This window comes from Cydia pomonella, chromosome 3, assembly GCF_033807575.1.
Source record: "Cydia pomonella isolate Wapato2018A chromosome 3, ilCydPomo1, whole genome shotgun sequence".
NCBI classification, from domain to species: Eukaryota; Metazoa; Arthropoda; class Insecta; order Lepidoptera; family Tortricidae; genus Cydia; species Cydia pomonella.
This window is the reverse complement of record NC_084705.1, coordinates 25,229,321-25,250,462: the sequence shown is the minus strand read 5'-3', so window position 1 is coordinate 25,250,462 and position 21,142 is coordinate 25,229,321. Positions and strand designations below refer to the sequence as shown.

The window sequence follows — 21,142 nt, the reverse complement described above, 5'->3', positions numbered from 1 at the left end:
AAAGATAACGTTATTCAGTCGTCGGACTTCGGACCGTCAACATTTCCTGAGGATGCCTCGTAGAGAGGCTAAACACGTGTCGAGTTTTGTACTTCCGGTGGAGGGTTGTTATATTTATTTGCGAATTTATTTTGCGGTGGGAGCGTGGGAACATTAATTGCATGTAAAATACGCAAATAAGTATAACGGGTTAGCACTGATTGACATTATCTTTTCGCGGATTTGCAAAGTAATATTTTTTGTTTTAATTAATATGGATTTCCGCAAAGTAACGCCTGATTCTATTCATTGTTTAAAAAATTTAATCCCAGGTGTAAGATCCTTATCTCTACGGTAGTCACTTGGAATAGGGTATTCATAAACTTTTTAAAGTGGCCTGGGTTAGGTCAGCTACCACTTTAGATCGTCGGCACCAACAGCAGTTAATGTTTGCCTGCCGAAACACCTAGACAGACGACATTATGTAAGCAAGAGGTCACCATCAGTACCCCTAAATATATCCATCTGATACCACCATGAAACCAATTCCACTCGGTAGGTATGAACCCCCATTTCAGGAATATATAAGTCTGCCAAGGCTTTTCCTGCCGACACAACTTGACAGACGAGATAATGTAAGCATGGTCACATCGGTACCCCTAGATACACCCATCTGATACCACCATGAAACCAATTCCAGCCGGTAGATATTAACCCCCATTTCAGGAATATATAAGTCTGCCAAGGCTTCTTCTGCCCAAACACCTTGACATAAATAATCTTTACTACTATCTTCCATCTACCATCACACCTTTTGTTACTCCGCTGTGACCTTAGAGCATTTAGCAACTGCAGACGCCTATTTTGCGGGGGGGGGGGGGGACGGTATGTATTTGTACAAATAGTACAATTTGTACAAGTACATAACGTATTCATAATCATGTCAGATAAACGTCAGTCCATACAATATATAAGACCATTGGCCGAGGTTTGCGGCTCCGAAAGCTGTCACAGTCAAAAAGTCAAAGAGATGCGAATCGGCCAGCGTTTCGCACTATAGATAGAGGTTACTAGGCTAAAATAAACATCTGTTCAAAAAGGCATGTGGCCTGAACCAGTGTTCTCGTAGAGACCCAATAGGCTTGTATAATAACGGTACAGCACTTTACAGTAAAAACTGTCTGCAAAAGTAGGTTATGCTTTTTAACAAACTAGCTACCTCCTTAAAGATTTAAATGACAAAACACTAAAACCAAAGCTATATTAATTGCTAATTGAAAAAACTTTTAGTTACTTACCTTCATTATAGAGTTAAATGCCAAAACACTAAAACCTCTATGTATTATTTTAGCATAATTAATTCAAAATGAGTGTTATTGCACATTTATTACTCAAAATCATAATTTAATAGTCTACCAGCCAACATAAGGAAACAACTCAAAATTTGCATTTGATAAACTACCTTGCCACACGTGTGGATAAAATGCAACTTTCTCATCAGTTTTTGAACAATCAAGAGGGCCTTTAGCTGTTGTGGTGAAAATTAACTATTTCTAATTAAATTATTCTTAATAGTATAGACATTTAAATTATTTTTTATGCACCTGTCGATTTCGTTTTATCTACACTTTATACTATATGTTGCGAATGCAACTTATTATTATATAAAAATATTCCCAATGCAGTAGCTAAACGCAGCCGTCGGGCTCGGCTAGTATCCGGCTCGAAGGACCATATGTAGCCGCCGTGCACGTCAGGGTCTCGACGACTCAAATAAAACTTCGATTTATAACGAAGTGAAGTATAATTTTCCAAAAGGTACTGGTTTACAAGGGTTCTTGCCAAAACGGTTAAATGTAGAAAGTGGGTGTTTTTTTGTTTTGTGAATGAAAACGATCGCTGTAGATAGGTAAAGCAGAGAGGTTTAGGTTTAGTTATAGGCACTTTAGTAATATATGTTTGAGGACCGTCTCAAGCTAGCATGCAATACGTAATGAAATATATGTGTAAATCCTATACCTGTACCAACTCTGGGCTTCAATAAATACGTACGCAAGGGCCTGACCCCGTTCGACGTTCACATCCGGCACACATACCCTTCGCCGGAAATTAAACACAAATGTTGGGTACCAGTGGTGGATCGCACAAACACCGTTGATCAGAATTGTTACTATATAAATGTACTATGTATATCGATTAATCCTAACTGAACTACTTACTTCGTAATCGACTTCGTGTTTTAAGTAGCTTAGCGATAAGAAAAAACTTTTTTGAAAGGTGCTTCATAAATTACTAATTTAATTCTGGATATTATTCAGTGCTTTTAAGACGGATGATTGTTGGTGGCAATCTTACACACTAACACGAACGCTTCAATAGTATAGATCGTGTCATTCACGAAGACACTTGCCTTGACTCATATTTTCATGTTATTAAAGATTAGATTTGATAGAGCTGCGCGTCATCGTGGATGACACAAACTATAATAGAGTACAGGGAGCAGGGAGTATGTAGTAGGGAGGCTGGTTATAGTTTATACTTACGTTACCAGTTCGGCTGCTCCAATACGAAATAATCGTAGTAAGGTCTAGTTTCCTCTCTGGGTCCAGGCACTCATAGCCAGCCATGGCAAAAAGCCGGGACAACGCTAGGAAGATGATGAAGATTTTATTTTAATGAAATTTGATCATTGCATTGAATCCGTTTTCCATTAGTATTAAACAAAAAACCTTAATGTCAACGAATTCTTTTGAATATAAAAAGACAAAGGGAAAGGAAAACGATAACTTCTGCAATTAAAGCGGGAATTATACCTTATCACGAAAATTCGTTGGCGTAAGAACAACAGAAGGGGAAGAACCCGGTGCTTCAATGTTCTATTTTAAGATTGATTATAACGTTTATTTTATTGCTGTAGGTTAATGTCTTTATTTCAATTTCTTATTGTTATTATGTACCTAGTGTAAGAGAGGGGCGTCCTAGCAATGAGGATGACAAACACTCGTGGTAGTTTAAACGTATATTTTTTATAACACTTTTAGCTACGTAACGATATTCGATCTTAATGATTGCCTCTTCTGGAATGCCCGCTCGCATACCCGTTCCATCTGACAGTGAGATCTGGTTTTAAATTCAACGGCACTGGCCCACTATGAAATTCACTTCTGAGTGAACGTGGTTCACGGTAGGCCTACCGTGAACCACGTTCGATGTGTTGCCTCCTTGTCACACTTACGTACGAATTAAAAAGTGCGTAAAATAAGAATTTAACATATATTATCACTGTCCGCACAAGAAAGAAGTCCGGTAGGTACGAGTACGTCTGTCCATGAAAAAGAAAACATTTTACGTCTTAATGGAATAAGATGCGAATTCTAAAACATACTCGAGACCCCAATTTTAGGCAGGTACACCAAGCTGCAAAATTGCATGGCCACTATATAAATAAATTCATTCATATTGTGTACATGCAATTTGGCAGCTCGCTGAACGTATTATATTTATTGGGAAACTAAACCAAAAAATGTCGTTCAACGGCGGTATCATGGTCGCATTTTTATCACTTGTCATGTTATGCGCTTTTTTCACACTATCATACTTGTTACAACGTGATAGGCATGGTTACCAATGATAAAAATCCGACCATCTTAGCCCTGCAGTATTATCCAGTTATTAGCAACCTCAAGTACCACGACAAACTTTAAGACACGTGGGGCATTGTTAACTGTTGTCTTAAAGAATTGTAAGGTACAACTGGCTTTATTTATAAACAAAAATTAATTAGGATTCCACGAAAACATCCGTTACATACCTATATCCTTTTTAATTCAATACCATAAACAATCCCTATTAAGCGTTTATAAGCTTGTTAAGTCTGAAAAAAAAAACTAGAATGTGGAAGTGTCTCGTAAAAATGTGAATCTTATAGAAAAGGAGCTTATATAGACTTAGGTTATGTAGACATTTATTTTATTGTACCTACATACATATATTTAAGTACCTAAGACATGTTAAGATAAATGCAAAAGGAATCCCCTGAGCTATCAGGGTGCGTAGCTAAGATGCCAATCGCTTACGCTCCGTAGCGAACTAACCGCAACTGTCACTGTTTCACTAATAAGGAAGAGTGATAGAGAGAGGTGACTACGCTACGCTACGGAGCGTTAACGACTGGAACGTTGGCTAAGCACGCAGGTCTGCTATATAAAGGGGTCCAGGAGAGAATAACGTTATTTAAGTATTTTCTGTTCTTCACCACAGTGTTTACAGTTTTTACAGACAAGGTACTTAAAAATAAGTCTAGTAAGTTATATATATATATATATACATGTACATAATTTAATATTAAACCTAGTGATATTTCTAGCCATTAGTAATTACATTTTCTGATCTTTTAATCAGACCGGAACTTGCGGGTGCGAAGTATTATATTATTATATACAATGTCGTTTAACGGAAAACAGCGTTAGGAAAACCGACTTATCCCAATAATAAGGCCTAGTTGCCATCTAGGTTGGAAGGTGTTGCTGGAGTCTAAGTGACGGTAAATGCTTACCATCAGCTGATTCGTCTACTCGTTTGCCTCCAATATCATAAAAAAAACTTAGATGGCAGTCATTTTTGTGATAGCTAGTGCCTGCGCTAATCCTTGGGAAGAGGTTGCCAGGATCCCGGGTTTTCCTTAGAAGCCAAAACAAATAGCAGGAACAACGCTACAAAGTTGATTATATATGTATAATTAACGTAATAATTTATTTCTGTGATTCCTGAAAAATGAACCTGTTGTGTGTATTCGTCGTTCTGCTTTCCTGCGTTTTCATCCAGGCGTGGTATGGCACAGAGGAACCAAAATTTTTGTCGGATAGATTGTAAGTATACTAGACAATTTTTAGTTGCTGGATTGATTATCACCTGATTATCACACAGAAGTCTTATCCATTCGCTTGCTTATTTTTTTTAATTAAACTTTTTTGCTTAGAAAAAAAGTACCCTAAGCCATTAAGTGCCTTAAGGCATTAAGTCCGCCATTTGTACTTATTTTTATTGTGCAATAAAGTTTAAAATAATAAATAAATAATACCCCCAAATTATATATATCGTTGTCTTATAAGTACCCTCAACACAAGCCTTATTGAGCTTACTGTGGGACTTAGTCAATTTGTGAAATAATGCCCTATAACATTTATTATTTTTTGTAGCGATTACTACTATAGACTTGCTCAGAAAAGGCGGGAGCTAGAGCGTGAACAGCAGGAAAGGAGAAATAAGCGTGAAGTTACGGGTTCTTACCCGGTTGGAAACAACGGGAAACTTATAGGCACCCTCGGGGACACCGCCAAGGGAGGGCTCTATGTAAGTACACCATGACGACATGACATGACGATCTAGCCTACCATATCCTTTGTTCATCAGTCACACAAAAATGACTAAGCATAAATGCTTTAACAGCTTAAACCTGAATTTTAACAGCTTAAAACCTGAATTAGGATATTACAAGATACCTACTTCTTATTCCGAGAATCGCCCCTAAGATGAAATGGGAGATAAAATTTATAAGTAATCGTATATACTGCGGTGGCATCATGGCTCCATTTTTATCAGTTGTCAATGCCCGTCACTTTCGCGCTTTACATACTTGTTAGAACGTGACAGGCATGGTGACAAATGATAAAGAGCCGACTATCTTAGCCCTACTGGATCAGTATGAAAGAGCACTTTCACATAGAACGACGGTGTGTATAGGGCACCGGCGCCTATGAGCACACCTTCACCAACGGCGACGGCGGGCGGCTGGCGGGGCAGGCATACAGCACGCGCGTGTTGAACCCGAACCGTGACTCCACCTACTACGGAGGCAAGCTGGACTGGAGCGACTCCAACATGCACGCTTCAGTGGACGCGAGACAGCGGCTCGGCGGGCGCGCTAGAGTAAGTATAGGTCTTAAGAGACTTACCTACGACACGTGTATGCTTAAACCTAATTTCGACTGTACTTAAAGCGGGAAGGAGTTGAACTAAAGTTATTCTAACATGCATCACGTTTTTGAAGGTAACAGCGAGCGGAAGGTATGTTAGAGCGGGTACTGTCAAGCTGAGCAAATTCTGTATTTTCTTTCGCCTAGTGCCCGCAGTAACATTACTTTTCATTTCTCATGCTCTGAAAGTGGGTCATTGTCTAAAAAGTATGCAGAAAGTGACACGTTTCTGCACTAGAGCATTTGACTTTCCTGGTACGTTTAGTTAAATTTATTTACGATAAACAATTAATATTTGGATTTACAGGGATTTATTATACAATTTTCATCTATCTCTTTCACTATTACCTAAACTGCTACCTGTAACTAAAATATCCCTCAAGAAATACTATAAAAGTTTGTACATAGTCATGTTTTTTAAATACATATGTATTTTACTGTCCTCGTATTCGAAATGAAGAGTTGAGTGTTTAAAATATAAAAAAAAATACAAAATAGTTTATTTGGTTTAACTTATGAACTAGTGTAGTAGATTAGTATTACTCGGGTGAAAGGCACCATTGCAGTCTCGGATGCAGTACGGAAACTATCTAGACCGAGATGAGTGCCCTTCATCCCTTGGTTAACAATCTACCAGGCCCGTGCTATTATGCTAATATTTCATCGAAGTATAAATACCTATATACTACGGCAAAAAGTAGGCAGCAGTCATACTGCTTGTCTATTCCATTCCATGTTATAAAACAAGCTACTCAATATGATTCACTACACCACACTAGACTTAATATCCCATCTAACTCATGTTTTGTCTGCAGATGGACGTGGAAGCCGGCGGCAGATGGGAGCCCTTCAAGAACTCCGAGGTGACAGCCGGAGGATTCTACAGCAAGAGGGAGGGCAGGCCTTCCGATTACGGTGGCCTCGTCAATTTCCGTTATAACGGCTGGTGATTTGATCTCATTGTCATGCACACCTGGGGTTTTTATCCTTCCAGGCTTATACATTTATCAAAGATTTTTATATTTCTTATATTGAAATAAACTTTTGTATTCTTATTCTTACTCTTATTTGGAGCCTAACCTGCGTTATTAAATACTTAGGTAGTATCTTTTCTTTGTGTACTAAATATACAGATCTCAATGTCAATTTTTTTTGCCATATGCCAGCAAATGTCGTAGAATATTAATTAATTGTAGTGATCGAATATTGAATAATTATATCTAAAAAAGAACTTAACTAAGTTTAACAAAAGACAGAACTTAGAAAAATAACTTTTATTGCAGCATAATTAATCATCATCATAATTCTACCCGACTTGTAACTGTTCAAGTCTTCAGTCGTCACTGTAAGTCAAGCCGCTAACTGGAGTGGAAATGAATAAAGTAGAGCTGATCATGAATACCATAAATCCGGCCAAGTCAGACTCGCGCGAAGGGTTCCTTACCATTATTTATAAAAACGGCAAAAAAATATGTTTGTTGTATGGGAGCCCCCCTTAAATATTTAGTTTATTCTGTTTTTAGTATTTATTGGTATAGCAGCAACAGAAATAATACATCATTTGTGAAAATTTCAACGGTCTAGCCATCACGGTTCATGAGATACAGCCTGGTGGCAGACGGACGGACGGACGGGCGGACAGACAGCGAAGTCTCAGTAATAGGGTCCCGTTTGACCCTTTGGGTACGGAACCCTAAAAATGGACAACGGAACTCCATAAAGCAACGTATCTTGGTCGTGTTTGGGCTAATTACATATAACGAAGTGCACATGAGTCTACTATTATGGCAGGCTATCTAAGGACGGGCCTTACGGGCACTATTACTCGTAAGAATGGTACTAGTTCAGAGGTGTCTCTCACGAATTCAAGCCAATCGTGCAGTTTAACGCAACTAGTTGCGACCAATCGTGCGCGTGATGTGAACTCATCAACCAATCGCGTTGTGGCGTTAGACTGCACGGTTGGCTCGAATTTGTGTGCATGACACCGCTGTACTGTAAAAAAATAAGTAAATTGTTTGTTAAATAAAACTGCCTGAGGAATATTTGAGCCCGAAGTATAACGTTTAAAAACTATTTCAGTTAGGTGGTGGGTCTAATTATGTTTATAATAATATGATATGGTAAAGGATATCCTATACATATATATATATATATATATATAGATGGTTGATGTAACTGGTGACCGAAGAGCTGGCGGCTTCCTCGCACAACGTATCGGTATTGCGATACAACGAGCAAATGCCGCCAGCATCCTTGGTACGATGCCTCAAGGGCCTATTCTACGTTTAAGTTAGTTATAGTAATACCTTGGTGTACTATATATATTATGTAATTCAAGATTTTATGTATAGAATAGATATATTGGGGCTACTATGAATAAATGGGTAGAGGTATATTTTTGTGTACATTGGTTTTATGAACAAATTACTTAACCCTTCGGGTGGCAGCGCCTCCGGTTGAACGGTAGGAGAAATGGCACGACCATTTTTTTTAATATATCTTACGTGGCAGAGACCGGGTGTCAGACAATGCCACTCTAGGGGTTATGAGTATGACTTGGACATTCTAACACAAATTAGCCCACAGTAAATTCAGGAAGGCTTGCGGGTTGTGTGAAAGGTAATGTTAGAAGGTTAATTAAATTAAAATTTACTCTAGTCTAACCAGTAATACCCGTGCCTTTAGGGTAAAGTCCGAAAATTTAAACAACAAGTTCTATGATTAAATACATAATTTTCGTCAATCCAGTTTTTGGAAGATTATAGCCCTTTGGTAAAAATAGGTAAAAGTTTCTTAAAATTGGTAGAAAAAAAGGGAGAGCAAAGGTTGTTAAATTGTTGTAACAATTTTTGCACAAAAGGTATAGGTAAATTTGAAATTATTTTTTTATTATGAGCCTATATTGTCCCACTGCTGGGCAAAGGCCTCCCTCTTACGCGCAATCCTATTTTTAATCAAACTCATTGATTACTTTTTCTTAAAAAATACTTATTCAATAAAAAAACATGGGTGATCCCGGCGCGCACGGCTGTTCGCTCAGTGCTTAACGGCCCTACCTGAACTCATGGCGCCTTAACGAAATAGCCTGCATGTGGTATACCGTCTACGACTCTGTGTGTTTATGTGTGTAAAGGTTAAGAATATCTATAAAAGACAGATTTTTTACCACTGAATGTGGCGATGTGTCAGCGCCAGTGCTGCTACCCACGAATTTCAAAACATAAATAAAACAAAATAAAGTGCTTTTTGTAATAAATATATTTTTAATAATAATGTAAACGTACTTAACAATATGAATTATTGAAATACACATTAAAGTACCATCACAGATATTTATTTAAAATAAGAGGATTTTGCCTGAAATGCAAATATGTCCCTCGCACAATTTGGTTTATGATGATAAGTTTGACCTAAGTTCTTCAATAAAATATGACCTAGGGACAATCTAGAAACGATAGTTAAAATTAGCACGGCCACCGTAGTCTGACGGCCTGCCCTCGCGATGGCTGTAGTAGCCTCCGGCCGTCAGATCTGCGTTCTTGAAAGGCTCCCATCTACCACCGGCTTCCAAATCCACCTGGAGACAAAAAATCTAGTAAGCTATAAATGAAGTACAACTAACATGAAGAATTCGCGACTTTACCTTAATAAATTACTATTTGGTTTTGTAATTTACCTCGTGTATCTAAATAGCAGTTGTAACCTAGTCCTACCTTGTTTGTGTTCTGGGTGTAGTCATCGGTTCTGTTGCGGTTAGCGATGAGCAATGAGCTCGCCCTAAAACTGTCGTAGATTATTTTGCTTCCTCGACAGTTACTCACTCTACTCAGACACTCTCAGTCATCAGACATAAGCTCAGCTTCCATAGTTCAGCTTCCTAGTTGGGTTGAAGACGTGCGTGCCTTTACGTCTGTAGACTTTCAAAGGAATGAGGCATTACTCACTCTCTAGCGCGCCCGCCGATACGCTGCCTCGCGTCCTCAGAAGTATGTATGTCGGAGTTAGTCCAGGGTCCAGTCGAGCTTGCTGTCGTAGTAGGTCGAATCTCGATTTCTGAATAAAGCTCGTTGGTCATTAGACAGTACTCACTCTAGCGCGCCCTCCGATCCGCCGGCTGGCGTCCGCAGAAGCGTGCATGTTGGAGTCGCTCCAGTCTAGCTTGCCGCCGTAGTATGTGGAATCTTTGTTGGGGTTCAGTACGCGCGTGCCGTACGCCTGCGCCGCTAGCCGCCCACCGTCGTTGTTGATGAGGGTGTGCTCGTAGGCGCCGGTGCCCTGGTAAAACAACACAATAACATTACTGTTCAATCAAAGGGTGTAGGATAAGTCAAATGCGGATTAGCCGACTCAAATGTTAAATCGGGTGGGCGCCACGTGGTAATTTTTAAACTGTTGACTAGTAACATGGAAGGACAGAGATAGAGATAGATTAGAACTTTCTAATGATCGTCCAAGGGCGTTCACCTAAGTGAAAATGCCATTGTCACTTGGATTTTCAGGTGAATACAATTGCAAATTTTGGTTCTTCTAAACTTGAACTACTTGAACATTGTGCTATGATGGCAGATATCTATCTATGTACCTAGCTGGTAATGGTAATGTGTTATGTGATGTTTTATTGTACTCACATATAGTCCTCCCTTGGCCGTATCCCCGAGGGTTCCGATGAGTTTCCCATTGTCCCCGACGGGAATAGAGCCCTTGACCTCACGCTTGGGTCTCCTGTCGCGCTGCTTTCTCAGCTGATCCAGTCTGTATTGGTACTCGCTATAATAATAAAATTACCTGTTCAATATTTTCTAATGCTAACTCTACGAGTATCACTAATATGTCGTACGTGAAAGTGTTAGTTGACATTTCATTGATCTTACTCCCTATAATTTTATTGACGATCATAGTATCAATTTATGTAAATTGCAATTTATCCTGTAATTAGGTAATTCCGGTTTTATCTGCTAATTAGATGTAACAGCAGTATTTATAATTTAATCGGTATTATTGAAATAAGTATACCTCTGAATATTTATATAGTGCGTAGTAAGCATTTGTTTGAAAAAAAAAAGCCGTAAATTCGTGAAGGGATAGAATAGAATAGAATAGAATAGTTTATTGCATATCACCTTACAAGCATGGATGGAATGGAACATATAGGTATACATGTGACACCCTGTAAGGGCACAGCAATATAAGAGGGCTACAAGTAGGTGATTAAATTACAATTATTTCGCAGATTTCATTAAATTAATATTACACATACATTCACGCATCATAACTTGATTGTATTATTACATTATTTCCTTACATAAACAAAGCACAGTAATATTTTCATTTCTTGAATCTATCATAATATACGTTAAGATTATAAAAACATCCATTAATTAAAAACAGCTTCAGCTGTTTTTTTAAATTGACCTACATTGTCTAGATCTTTGATAGAGTTTGGGAGGTGGTTGTAGATTTTCATAGTCATATAATGTGGGATAAAATTCGAATCTTGTTTTAGGTATCGAATTTTATATGAATTACGGCTTTGTAGGTGCATAATTTGAATAAAAGGCAGATTTGAAGTGAAGCTACATCCATCGCCTATCAGTAACCCAATATTCGAAGCCTCCGGGCGGTTTCTAATGTACTCTGTATGTTTAATTTTGTTAAGTAAGAATAAAATGGGAACTGAATTAGTAACATGGTATGGCTGTTTGAAAGGTGTGGTGGATACCCTATTGTTTTATTGCAATAGACATCAATAGACTATTATGAACTGGGGCTAAACATGATAAAGGCAAAGATAGAATACACACCACATAAACATAAATACTGAAAAAACGTCACGTGGCGGATAAGGTTGGTCTATACTCTATAGATTGAAATGGTGATATTAAAGTCTGTCCAGTCTCACTAGTACGTGAATGATAAATTTTTAAATAATTATCGCTATCGTTTTAGGGACAGAAAACGGTTTGTGTAAGTATTCGTTGAACTCACCTGTTGTCGACGAACGCTTGCTCATCGCCCTCGTACCACTCCTGTGCGAACACGCACACCATCAGAGCAGCGAACATACACAGCATCTTCATGTTTACTGCAATTACAGAAATTTACTCACAGATAATTTAAGGGTTAACGTCTAGATCTTTCAAGGGCGTATCAGTTTAAACTGGTTAGTAAACTCGATAGAAACTCTCCGTATATCATATCGATATGAACTGTACGAAGGATCGTAAGGATCGTCAGGTAAGAACCTTAATTAACCGAAAAACGGTTGCTTATTTTAGTTTCACGTGTTTGTGCGGCTTATACAAAAGACTTTTGATACAACTCCCATAACGGCTAGACCACCCCGTGCTCGGGCCGAGGGTCCGACACGTCATTTTCTATGACGTTTGATCGGTGATCACGTGGTGCTTTAAAAAACGAAGCGCTGGAAGCTACGGCCCGGCCCAGGCTCGGTCTAGTGTGATCCATTCTTTAATGGGTAAGTTAGTCAGAGGCAGCTGTAGGCAACAAAAAATAAATATATTCTAATTAATATTACTCACCAAATTTGATATGACTTCAGTGTTACTTCGAAGAACACAAGTAGATTTATGATACCAGTGTCTCAAATGCGTACCTATTTATACCAAGTCCAGATGCAAAGGGGAATCCTTTGGCATTCATCTTAACATGCGTGAAAAATATAATATAGGCACCTAAATGAACATGACCTGTTAAAGTACTTCCCCTGTTTGAATGAACTTTAGTGATAAGAAATAATCCCCGTAAGTAGCGCGGCATGTTATCAGGACGTTTTACTTTGTATATACATATGTTTGTAATGAGACTTATGAGTTATTTATGTAATGTACATACACTTATTAGGATTACTTCTTTTCACTAAAGTATAGAATATATAACAACATTATTACGTAATAGCAAACGTTATTGTGGTTTTAGCGGGTCATACAAAGCATACTTTTCTGCTATAAAAAATACCTACCTGTTTTAGAAAAACAAATGACATCTTAATACTGACAAGGTACCCACTGTCCGGTTCCGATTTGATTTATATTTATATATGTTATAGAGTACTCTAAAATAACGGGCGCTTATTTTTTTTAGCTGCCCAAACTCAACGGGAGAAATTGTCCTCCAAAGTACTAAAAAGTTACTAAATCTTCTAACTCCTATAGAAAGTGATGCTCAAGCAACTTGCTAGTTAATGGCTTGTTTGAGTATATGTTTGAGAACAGGAAAGAATAATGTACGCGTGTTTTGTTATATCTGCTTAAACTCAAGTTTTCCTAAAAAAACACCCGTCTTTATGTGTAACTTTAGCGATAAGATATTATAAAACTTCGAATGTCGATTTTTTTAGGAAAAAATTAGTTTTAGCCGATATAACAAAACACGTGCTCATTATTTTTTGCTGCTTTTAAACATATACTCAAACCAGCCATTAACTAGCAAGTTGCTTGAGCATCACTTTCTATAGGAGTTAGAAGATTTAGTAACTTTTTAGTACTTTGGAGGACAATTTCTCCCAATAGGTTTTTTTATACGTATTTTAGACTACTCTCTATGATATATATATAAATATAAATCAAATCGGAACCGGACAGTTGGGTACCTTTCCTTGTGAGTATCATCCATTTCACCTAAATATAGTCACGTCTGAAAATATCAACACGATCGAAGTGCCAAAACTATGTATACACGACCTTATGGCCCATATATTAGAGTAGTGTATACATATTTTTGGTACTTTGTTCGTATCGATATTTTCAGACGTGACCGTACCAAGAAAATCGCAGAATTACCAGGCAATGTTATCTTACCTTATACAGATATAATATACCTTATATATAGATATAATACAAAAAAAACCACTATAAACATGATTCTATACATCTATTTCTTTATCAAATAAGAAATTTATACTAGTTACATCTTATCTGATATCATAACATAGAAATTAATTAGGGAGCTGTGAAATAAGTCAATAACTTCAATGCTAATTGGCGATCAGATTAATGTAAATGCACACTAGGGATATGTATGACTTCTATGACTTCACCGCGCTCGTGGTATCATTAACAGTTTTTAGGTTATCTTTTATTACATGTTTAACTAATCGTTAGCACAGTTGTTGGCTTAAACAATATGATGATGATGATCATTGATTAATGGTAAACATGATGGTAATCACTATGATATAACCAATATCATGGTAAGGTCTAATAGCGTCAGCGTCACCCTAGTTCAGTAATATAGACCTTTTGTTTGCGTACTATGGTAGTAATTTTCGCCGTAATTAGTACAATTGAGAACTAGGGTGACGACATTCAGTGGTTAATTAGAGTAAGACTTAATAATTTGTATAAAACGCCTAATTAGATATGTTTACTAAATTTCCCGGTAGATGTCGTTTTTAGTTTCCATAACCAGCTAACGTTTGTCTATCGTGGATTTCATAAGACTTTTATTTTTGGAAGAGGAGATGATTGAGTTCAAGTTCAGCCTAATTAAACATACTACTGTTTATAATTAAACGAGGTGTTTGATTTTGAGTTATCCATTTCGGGACCAGAGTCCAGAATGTTTTATTTGATCTGTGTACAGCACCTAGAATTGTGGTTGGCTAAAAAAGTAAGCTGACTGAAATTGAAAAACTTCCTTAGCAATTACGGTAATAAATTTAATGAAAATTGTGTATGTTTTGCTATAAATGGCTAACAAACTTCGCAGAGTCCGATTTATGGCTGTAGTGCTATTAGCAGACGTCGGAAAGCCACAGGACGGAGCGCGTTACAGTAGTTAAACTTAATATGTAGGTAGGTATTACTTTGTATTCCTTCCAATCGAAAACCAGGAACCTAACCTCAGGGGGGCCAGCCAAGATGACAATTATTGATCGAAAACGGCAATCGAAACTTAAATACTTAATGTATATTTTCTTACCTTATTCGTAGCTTCTGTCATCCCTACACATTTTTTGAGTACTATTGTCATCTTGGCTAGGCCCTCAGAACTGTGTAAACACAAAACAATTTTAGCACGAGTAGGGTTTGCAATCCGGATCCGAAATGTTTGAAATTATCTGGATCTGGATCCGGATACTCGGATCTTCCCATGCATTTCAGATCCGCAAACCATAATCAAGTGTCGAACGCAGCAATAGGTCACACACACTTCCACGCTCGTTATCCGCAAACAACCGTTTTATTAGATGTTGTCACTCTTTCTTGAATTTTCGTGATCATGAGGAGTCGCTTACTGGGATCTTAGTGATGAATTAAATGAAGTCCAACGGGTTGATCCACCGTGCCTATTGCCTTTGTTCCTTTTCTGTAAACCGTTGAGTTGCTATACTGCGTCACCCGTTTTGCGTAGCTTCACCGCGCAGATGTTAAACTGAGCTTATATCCGGATAATCCGCTAAGTCCGAATGGCCGCTGCATGCATAAACGTAAGCGAGGGTCAGTTTATGCTTCTTATTTATTCGAAAATTTGGCCAGTACAAGTGTGCAATGTAACGGAAATTACTTTGACATCTGTAAAAGTGTAACCAGCGATGAATAGTTTATTTTATGTACGAAGTAATTTCATATCTACAGACGCAAAATCAGCTTGAGCTGATCTTAAATTACGGCACTGCTCTTTTAGCGTATACTGGCTAAAACAATGTACACATTGTAGGTAAGTAACGTCGTCGTTATCGTTACTTACATGTAACTATGTGTATGTACAAACTATGGGTCGTGACCCATTGGTTTGTCGCAAGCGATAATTGTGTGGACCCTTTAACTACTAGGAAATCTGAGGGTTGCCAATAATATTTTATAAGTACCCCCTTTTTAAGACGACCAAGAGTTGGGCCCCAAAAATGGCAGTTTTTGTTAGGTGTGTCGGAGCCTAGTCAACTTTGGGAACAACTGCTGTAGCTGTAGTGTTGTGTTCCTGCCGGTGAGTAAGGTTGCCAGAGCTCAACGAGGGGGGGGGGGGGGGGTTTAGGGTCGGCAACGCGCATGTAACTCCTCTGGAGTTGCAGGCGTACATAGGCTACGGAGACTGCTTACCATCAGGCGGGCCGTATGCTTGTTTGCCACCAACGTAGTATTAGATCTATATTATGGGGATACTATCAAAAAAACACCCATAGCTTTTACATATACCAATCTATTCTACTGTTTTTGGGTGGGAGTATAAAATTAGGGATGAAGTTTGTATACTAATATAGCCTAACGAATTCTACGCGAACGATGTCGTGGGCAGACGCTACTAAAGTAATATTTTGAGCTTTATCGCGCATAGAGCTGTCTATAATAACTGTCAAAATAAATCATGGCCCGAATCAAGGGTTTTATTGCCATTTCCTATTGTTACTCGCTCCCAACTGAGTTTTGTTATATCGCTCTGTGATAGATGACTAGATGACATTTAAAATTAATCAACCTTCTCTTCTATAAAATTATCATGCTAATTGTGGTTTAACCTTGTTTTTGTTTATCAACAGACTTAAATTCTAGGAAGAAGGCGGTTCTGTATTCGGTTGCGGTTTTCTTTATTGTTATTGTTTTTTATTTTATTTCAATAAAATGACTTAATAAGAGTATTAAATACAACGTCCCACAAAACTGTTTGCACACTTTTGTGGGACTTTTGACTGTAACTGAGTTAATGTATGTTCACCGATAATTGCGAGGTCCGATTCGAGTAATTCTTTTTTTGGTGGCCTAGACGTCATAGTAAAGTAAAGTAGTATAGTATAGTAGTAATAGATATGTAACATTTTTTGTTTCATTTTGTTTTCTTTACTGTTTTTGACAATGCGTACAAATTTTCTCTACGATAGGATCACCCTGAAAAGTATACGGCCAATTTTTCCTAAGGCACTTTTGGTATGAAATTTTGAGCCCTCAGTGATTTTGTATAGCGTTTGTTTAGATTCATGTTTTCTGACGTGCATGTAGGTTTTTTTTTTACTTGACTCAGTGGGATACATAAGGTTGTCTGATCTGATGATATGCAACTTTTATGTAACTGTTTGTTTTTGTTAGACTCGGCAGCCTTAGACTCCGCAAAAACGTCGAGATTGAAGATCTTGTGGCTACACCCAATATTGTCGGCGAAACAAAAGCTCACCGTCTCCGCTGGCTTGGCCACGTTTTGAGAATGGAGGAGGATCGCGGCGCTAAAAGGGCATACCTGGGACGCCCGGTAGGGCGGAGGCCTATCGGACGTCCCAGATATCGCTGGGGCGATGCTGTTGAAGCGGACTTGCGCGATCTCCAGGCCGACAACTGGCGGAAGATGGCGCAGGATCGAGACAACTGGTGTGTACTCGTGTCGGAGGCCAAGACTCATTTTGGGTTGCTGCGCCATTAAGTAGTAGTAGTAGTAGTAGTAGTAGTAGTTTTTTTATTGTTGACCACACTATAAGCTGAGATTTTAGTTTGGAGAGTCGCTGTTGAAAGACTTACTTCTCGATTATCAGATTAATATGAAAGCCACTAAATTCGCAAAAAGTCGCACGTGAACTGGGCTTCATTATAAAATAATATTCGAATCCTGGTGTATACATATGGTCGTCCACAGGCTCTTTGAAAGTTGTATAAAAATCAAGCACGAAAATTTTATTAATCATAAAAACGCTCGACATTCAATTTTCAAACTGCCTGCACTCCTAAATACACATCATATTAAAATAAGTTGTACCTCAAAAAAATGTTACTAAAGAGTTATATTTTCAAACAATAATTTCTTTCACTGTGTCTTCTGTACCCCTAGTGTAAATTTATTCGACAGCGAAACGTGACGTACGCGTTTGGGTTAAGTCTCATTTTGTATGGGGTTTAGGAACAGCGCGCCAATCGGGACGTTTCGGAAACTCAAAATTCCATACAAAATAAGACTTCACGCAAACGCGTACGTCACGTTTCGCTGTCGAATAAATTTACACTAGGGGTACTGATCTCTAAGAGGCTCAGTATATCAACTTTCATGCCTTTCATGTCTGTTGGAAAGAATTCTGTTTCAAATTCTCAGGGCGTTCCTGATCAGGTATATTCCCAAACCAATACCTTAAGCGAACTCCGAACATAAGCGCAGCCATAAATTAGACTTGGTCCAAATCTAAATTTAGGGCTGACATGCAATCTTAATTACTATGGCCGATGTAGCCCGAATTTACAACCCCTGACTCCGATATATAACAAGTTAATCAATCATCAACCGTATTACGTTAAATTCTAGGTTGAATTTTGTTTGTTTCAATGGGTTTCCAAGGATTGAGAGTTCGGCTCAAATGTGGGGGGAAAGCGGAAAATGCAGAAACGCCAAACATTTTAAGCCTAGCTTTGCATGTTCCGGCTGTTCGGATTGGATTGATGCGGTTTGGAACTTCTATTCTTAGTTCGTAACATCGTTTTCATATTTGTTACTGAAATATACGGATGAATAATTTCTCTCCATATGTAATCGGCTTTTACGTGGTTTTTGATAAAATAGATTGAATGGTGTGTACGTAAATGATTGAGTATTGAAGTTGTATGCATATATATATATCTCACTACATAAAGTATTGACAGAGCATATAAAAACAGTACTCTACCCCACGTTTTATTAAACAGAACAGAACAGAGAACTAGCCTAGTGGGTCACTGGCTGTTAATTTGTACGAGTCCGGACATTTCCTCTTAATGATGATTCGCTTGGATATCAAGTAATTTGGTTTTTCTGCGAACTATTTCCTAGAAGATAGATAGCCTTTTGCCCTTACTGAAGCTATCAATACGGCGACCATGTGACGGCATTAGACAAGAACTGTCGCTGACAATTATGCTATAGATGCATCTACAGTTGATTATCGTCCTAATTATCTAGGTAAGTACAGTTGCGTCGATATGTTCGTCAGATAATATTTGCTTCCTATACTAGAATAAAAATCGACATTCCTACGTTACGCTCGAATCCAAAAAATTGTCAAGGGACCGCCGACATCTCGTGCGTAAGAGGTAGGTACTTTGCGTGAGCTGAAGGAAGCACTTCATTCACATCAAGCCGACTGACTGCTTTATAAAATCACCCGGGGGACCGGTAAACCATGATAGCGATACAAATACCTCATACAAGTACCTATAGGTTCGGTAGTTCGCGTTCTAACAAATGGTATGTAAGTGCGAAAGTGAAGCAATAGACGATAAAAGTGCAACCATCGTATCCATACTGATTTACACAACGTGACGCAAGTTTGATATAGTTAATTATGAAGAATAGCGGAAAATTGGGTATTGGGTAATATTGCTTGTGGGTGGGGTATACTTATTTATGGAAAAGGAATAACTGTCATTAATAACTGAAGTCAAAAATGTACTCAGAGCTTCGCCTATATATATATATTGCGTCCCTGGTATCTACGTATATACATTTTATATCCAAAAATATGCACATTACACATCGTTAAATTCCAAAATTGACTGTTTGCAATAATCGATTAAAAGCTAGTTACTTATTTAGCAAGCGACTAGCGGCTCGTATTAATGTAACTACCCCCGAAATTGCCAGACGTCTTACTGGAATTGCCTTCTAGTTCAAACCTATTAGCATGAACCGGGATTAAATCAGATCTAGGCGGCTGTTCATTTAGGACGGCAGGATATTGGATACACGTGTCACCTTTGGATATTTGGCTGCGGCTTTATATACGATCAAACGTAAACCACATACCTATTTACTTTAAGATATATGTTACACAACATATCATAGAAGAGAGAGTAAGAGGAAGGAAAGACCAAGGAGAGCGTACGTGAATCAAATAAAGTAAAAACTCAACGTCGTGTCGTATTGGGCTGTCAAAGAGAAGGTAGAGCTTGGGTTGCTCCACCGACAAAAGTCTTACTCTTAAATATATGATGATGAACATGTGTTTGAAATGTTTTCCAACGCATTCTTGCATCTTAAATTGATGGTTTCAATTTAAGATGCAAGCAAGCCACTTTGCATCATAGAAAGAAACACAAATAAAAAGTTGTTTTCGAAGCATTTCAACCTTCATCTCTTATATGCCGAGATGAAGCGAGGTCCATTAAAAAAATTAAATCGTTTAGTTTTACTAGGCTTTTTGTATCATCGTCAAGTATTTCCGTAAATACTGAATAAGGTTTTCTTTTTGGAACTGTAAGGTATGAAAGCTATATGCCATTTTCCGATCTGGACCTGATAAGTATTCGAGATAAACCAAGCACAAACAGGCACCAACTAAAAGTAATTGCACTGTTGTTGTTTAGTTGCGTAGTTTTTGGTTCTGAAAGAGGTTGCGCCGAAAGCAATGTTTGCGAATATTGCGACGAGATGAAATGCAAAACTTTTTTCTGCCATGTTTTGTTACATGTTTCCAAAAATGTTGTTCGTTACAGGAAATGTAAAGATAGAGTAAAAATCGTTACGTTATTTAGTTACGGTCTAAAAAATACAGATTTTATTCTCGTTACTGAAAGGGATTTTGAAAAAAGTCTATCAAACCAATCTGCTGCTAGTAACTGCATTTAAGTAGGTACCTACCTACAGAGTTTTATTTTTGATACTACATTTCAGGTGACTAAATTATGTGGCAAAGCGTCCATGGAACTCGATTACTATCAGCTTGACAATTTAATTTGCTGCTGAACGTATTACGTTAGCCATTTTGAACACTTTCTTGATGTTATCATCATCTATAACAAAAATAAATAATAAATTCTTTATTTCCAAGCACTGAGACTCCACAGATGTTAGTTATAAATGGATTTAAAAGCTTTGTTTGTTTACAATATTTACATAGGGTAAAGGCACCTATTACCGTGGTAGTTAAGGAACTTTTCAAAAGAGATCCTAAAATTAAGGGTATCAATGCTGTCTAACAGCCAGGAATATTTTTTTTTCATCAGAGCATTTAATGAACTTTCCGTTTCACACGTTTTTGGATTCATTTTGGTTTATTATATGTATTAAAATATTTTTTGAAGCCAAAATGACCAAATCTTCTATTACCGTGGCAAGGGACAGGCTGTGATTCTATTATCGCGAATTGAGCTTTCATTACTGAGGGTACAATTGGCATGATTTTTCTGCACTCGTTAATAGAAACCAAACTCAAAATTCGAAACCTAATACCGAGGGTTAAAACAATAATAACGACGTGGGTTCTGTATATTATTTTTGTATCA

General features: G+C 37.9%; 2 protein-coding genes across 2 annotated transcripts; one reads left to right on the top strand and one right to left on the bottom strand.

Annotated features, from left to right (window-relative positions):
- Positions 1-3,559: 3,559 nt before the first annotated feature.
- On the top strand, positions 3,560-7,039 carry LOC133516392 (gloverin-like). Its single transcript, XM_061849297.1, has 5 exons — positions 3,560-4,262; positions 4,749-4,847; positions 5,178-5,331; positions 5,722-5,907; positions 6,770-7,039. Exons 2-5 carry the CDS (start codon positions 4,753-4,755, stop codon positions 6,902-6,904), a joined length of 570 nt encoding a protein of 189 aa, XP_061705281.1. The 5' UTR covers positions 3,560-4,262; positions 4,749-4,752; the 3' UTR covers positions 6,905-7,039.
- A 2,158-nt stretch (positions 7,040-9,197) lies between these two features.
- Positions 9,198-12,775, bottom strand: LOC133516390 (gloverin-like). The gene is made up of 5 exons (XM_061849296.1): positions 12,497-12,775; positions 11,943-12,039; positions 10,586-10,724; positions 10,047-10,232; positions 9,198-9,534 (listed from the first exon to the last, which is right to left on the bottom strand). The coding sequence occupies exons 2-5, from the start codon at positions 12,032-12,034 to the stop codon at positions 9,403-9,405; spliced, it is 549 nt and encodes a 182-aa protein (XP_061705280.1). The 5' UTR covers positions 12,035-12,039; positions 12,497-12,775; the 3' UTR covers positions 9,198-9,402.
- Between the last annotated feature and the right edge of the window lie 8,367 nt (positions 12,776-21,142).

What these genes read in the sequence shown, in the direction of transcription:
- LOC133516392 (XM_061849297.1), top strand. Translation starts at nt 4,753, where the DNA reads ATGAACCTGTTGTGTGTATTCGTCGTTCTGCTTTCCTGCGTTTTCATC. An exon ending in CCGCCAAGGGAGGGCTCTAT is followed by an intron (nt 5,332 to 5,721) that starts GTAAGTACACCA and finishes CGGTGTGTATAG; the next exon opens with GGCACCGGCGCCTATGAGCA. An exon ending in GGCTCGGCGGGCGCGCTAGA is followed by an intron (nt 5,908 to 6,769) that starts GTAAGTATAGGT and finishes TTTTGTCTGCAG; the next exon opens with ATGGACGTGGAAGCCGGCGG.
- LOC133516390 (XM_061849296.1), bottom strand. Translation starts at nt 12,034, where the DNA reads ATGAAGATGCTGTGTATGTTCGCTGCTCTGATGGTGTGCGTGTTCGCA. An exon ending in CAAGCGTTCGTCGACAACAG is followed by an intron (nt 10,725 to 11,942) that starts GTGAGTTCAACG and finishes TTATTATTATAG; the next exon opens with CGAGTACCAATACAGACTGG. An exon ending in CGGCCAAGGGAGGACTATAT is followed by an intron (nt 10,233 to 10,585) that starts GTGAGTACAATA and finishes TTGTTTTACCAG; the next exon opens with GGCACCGGCGCCTACGAGCA.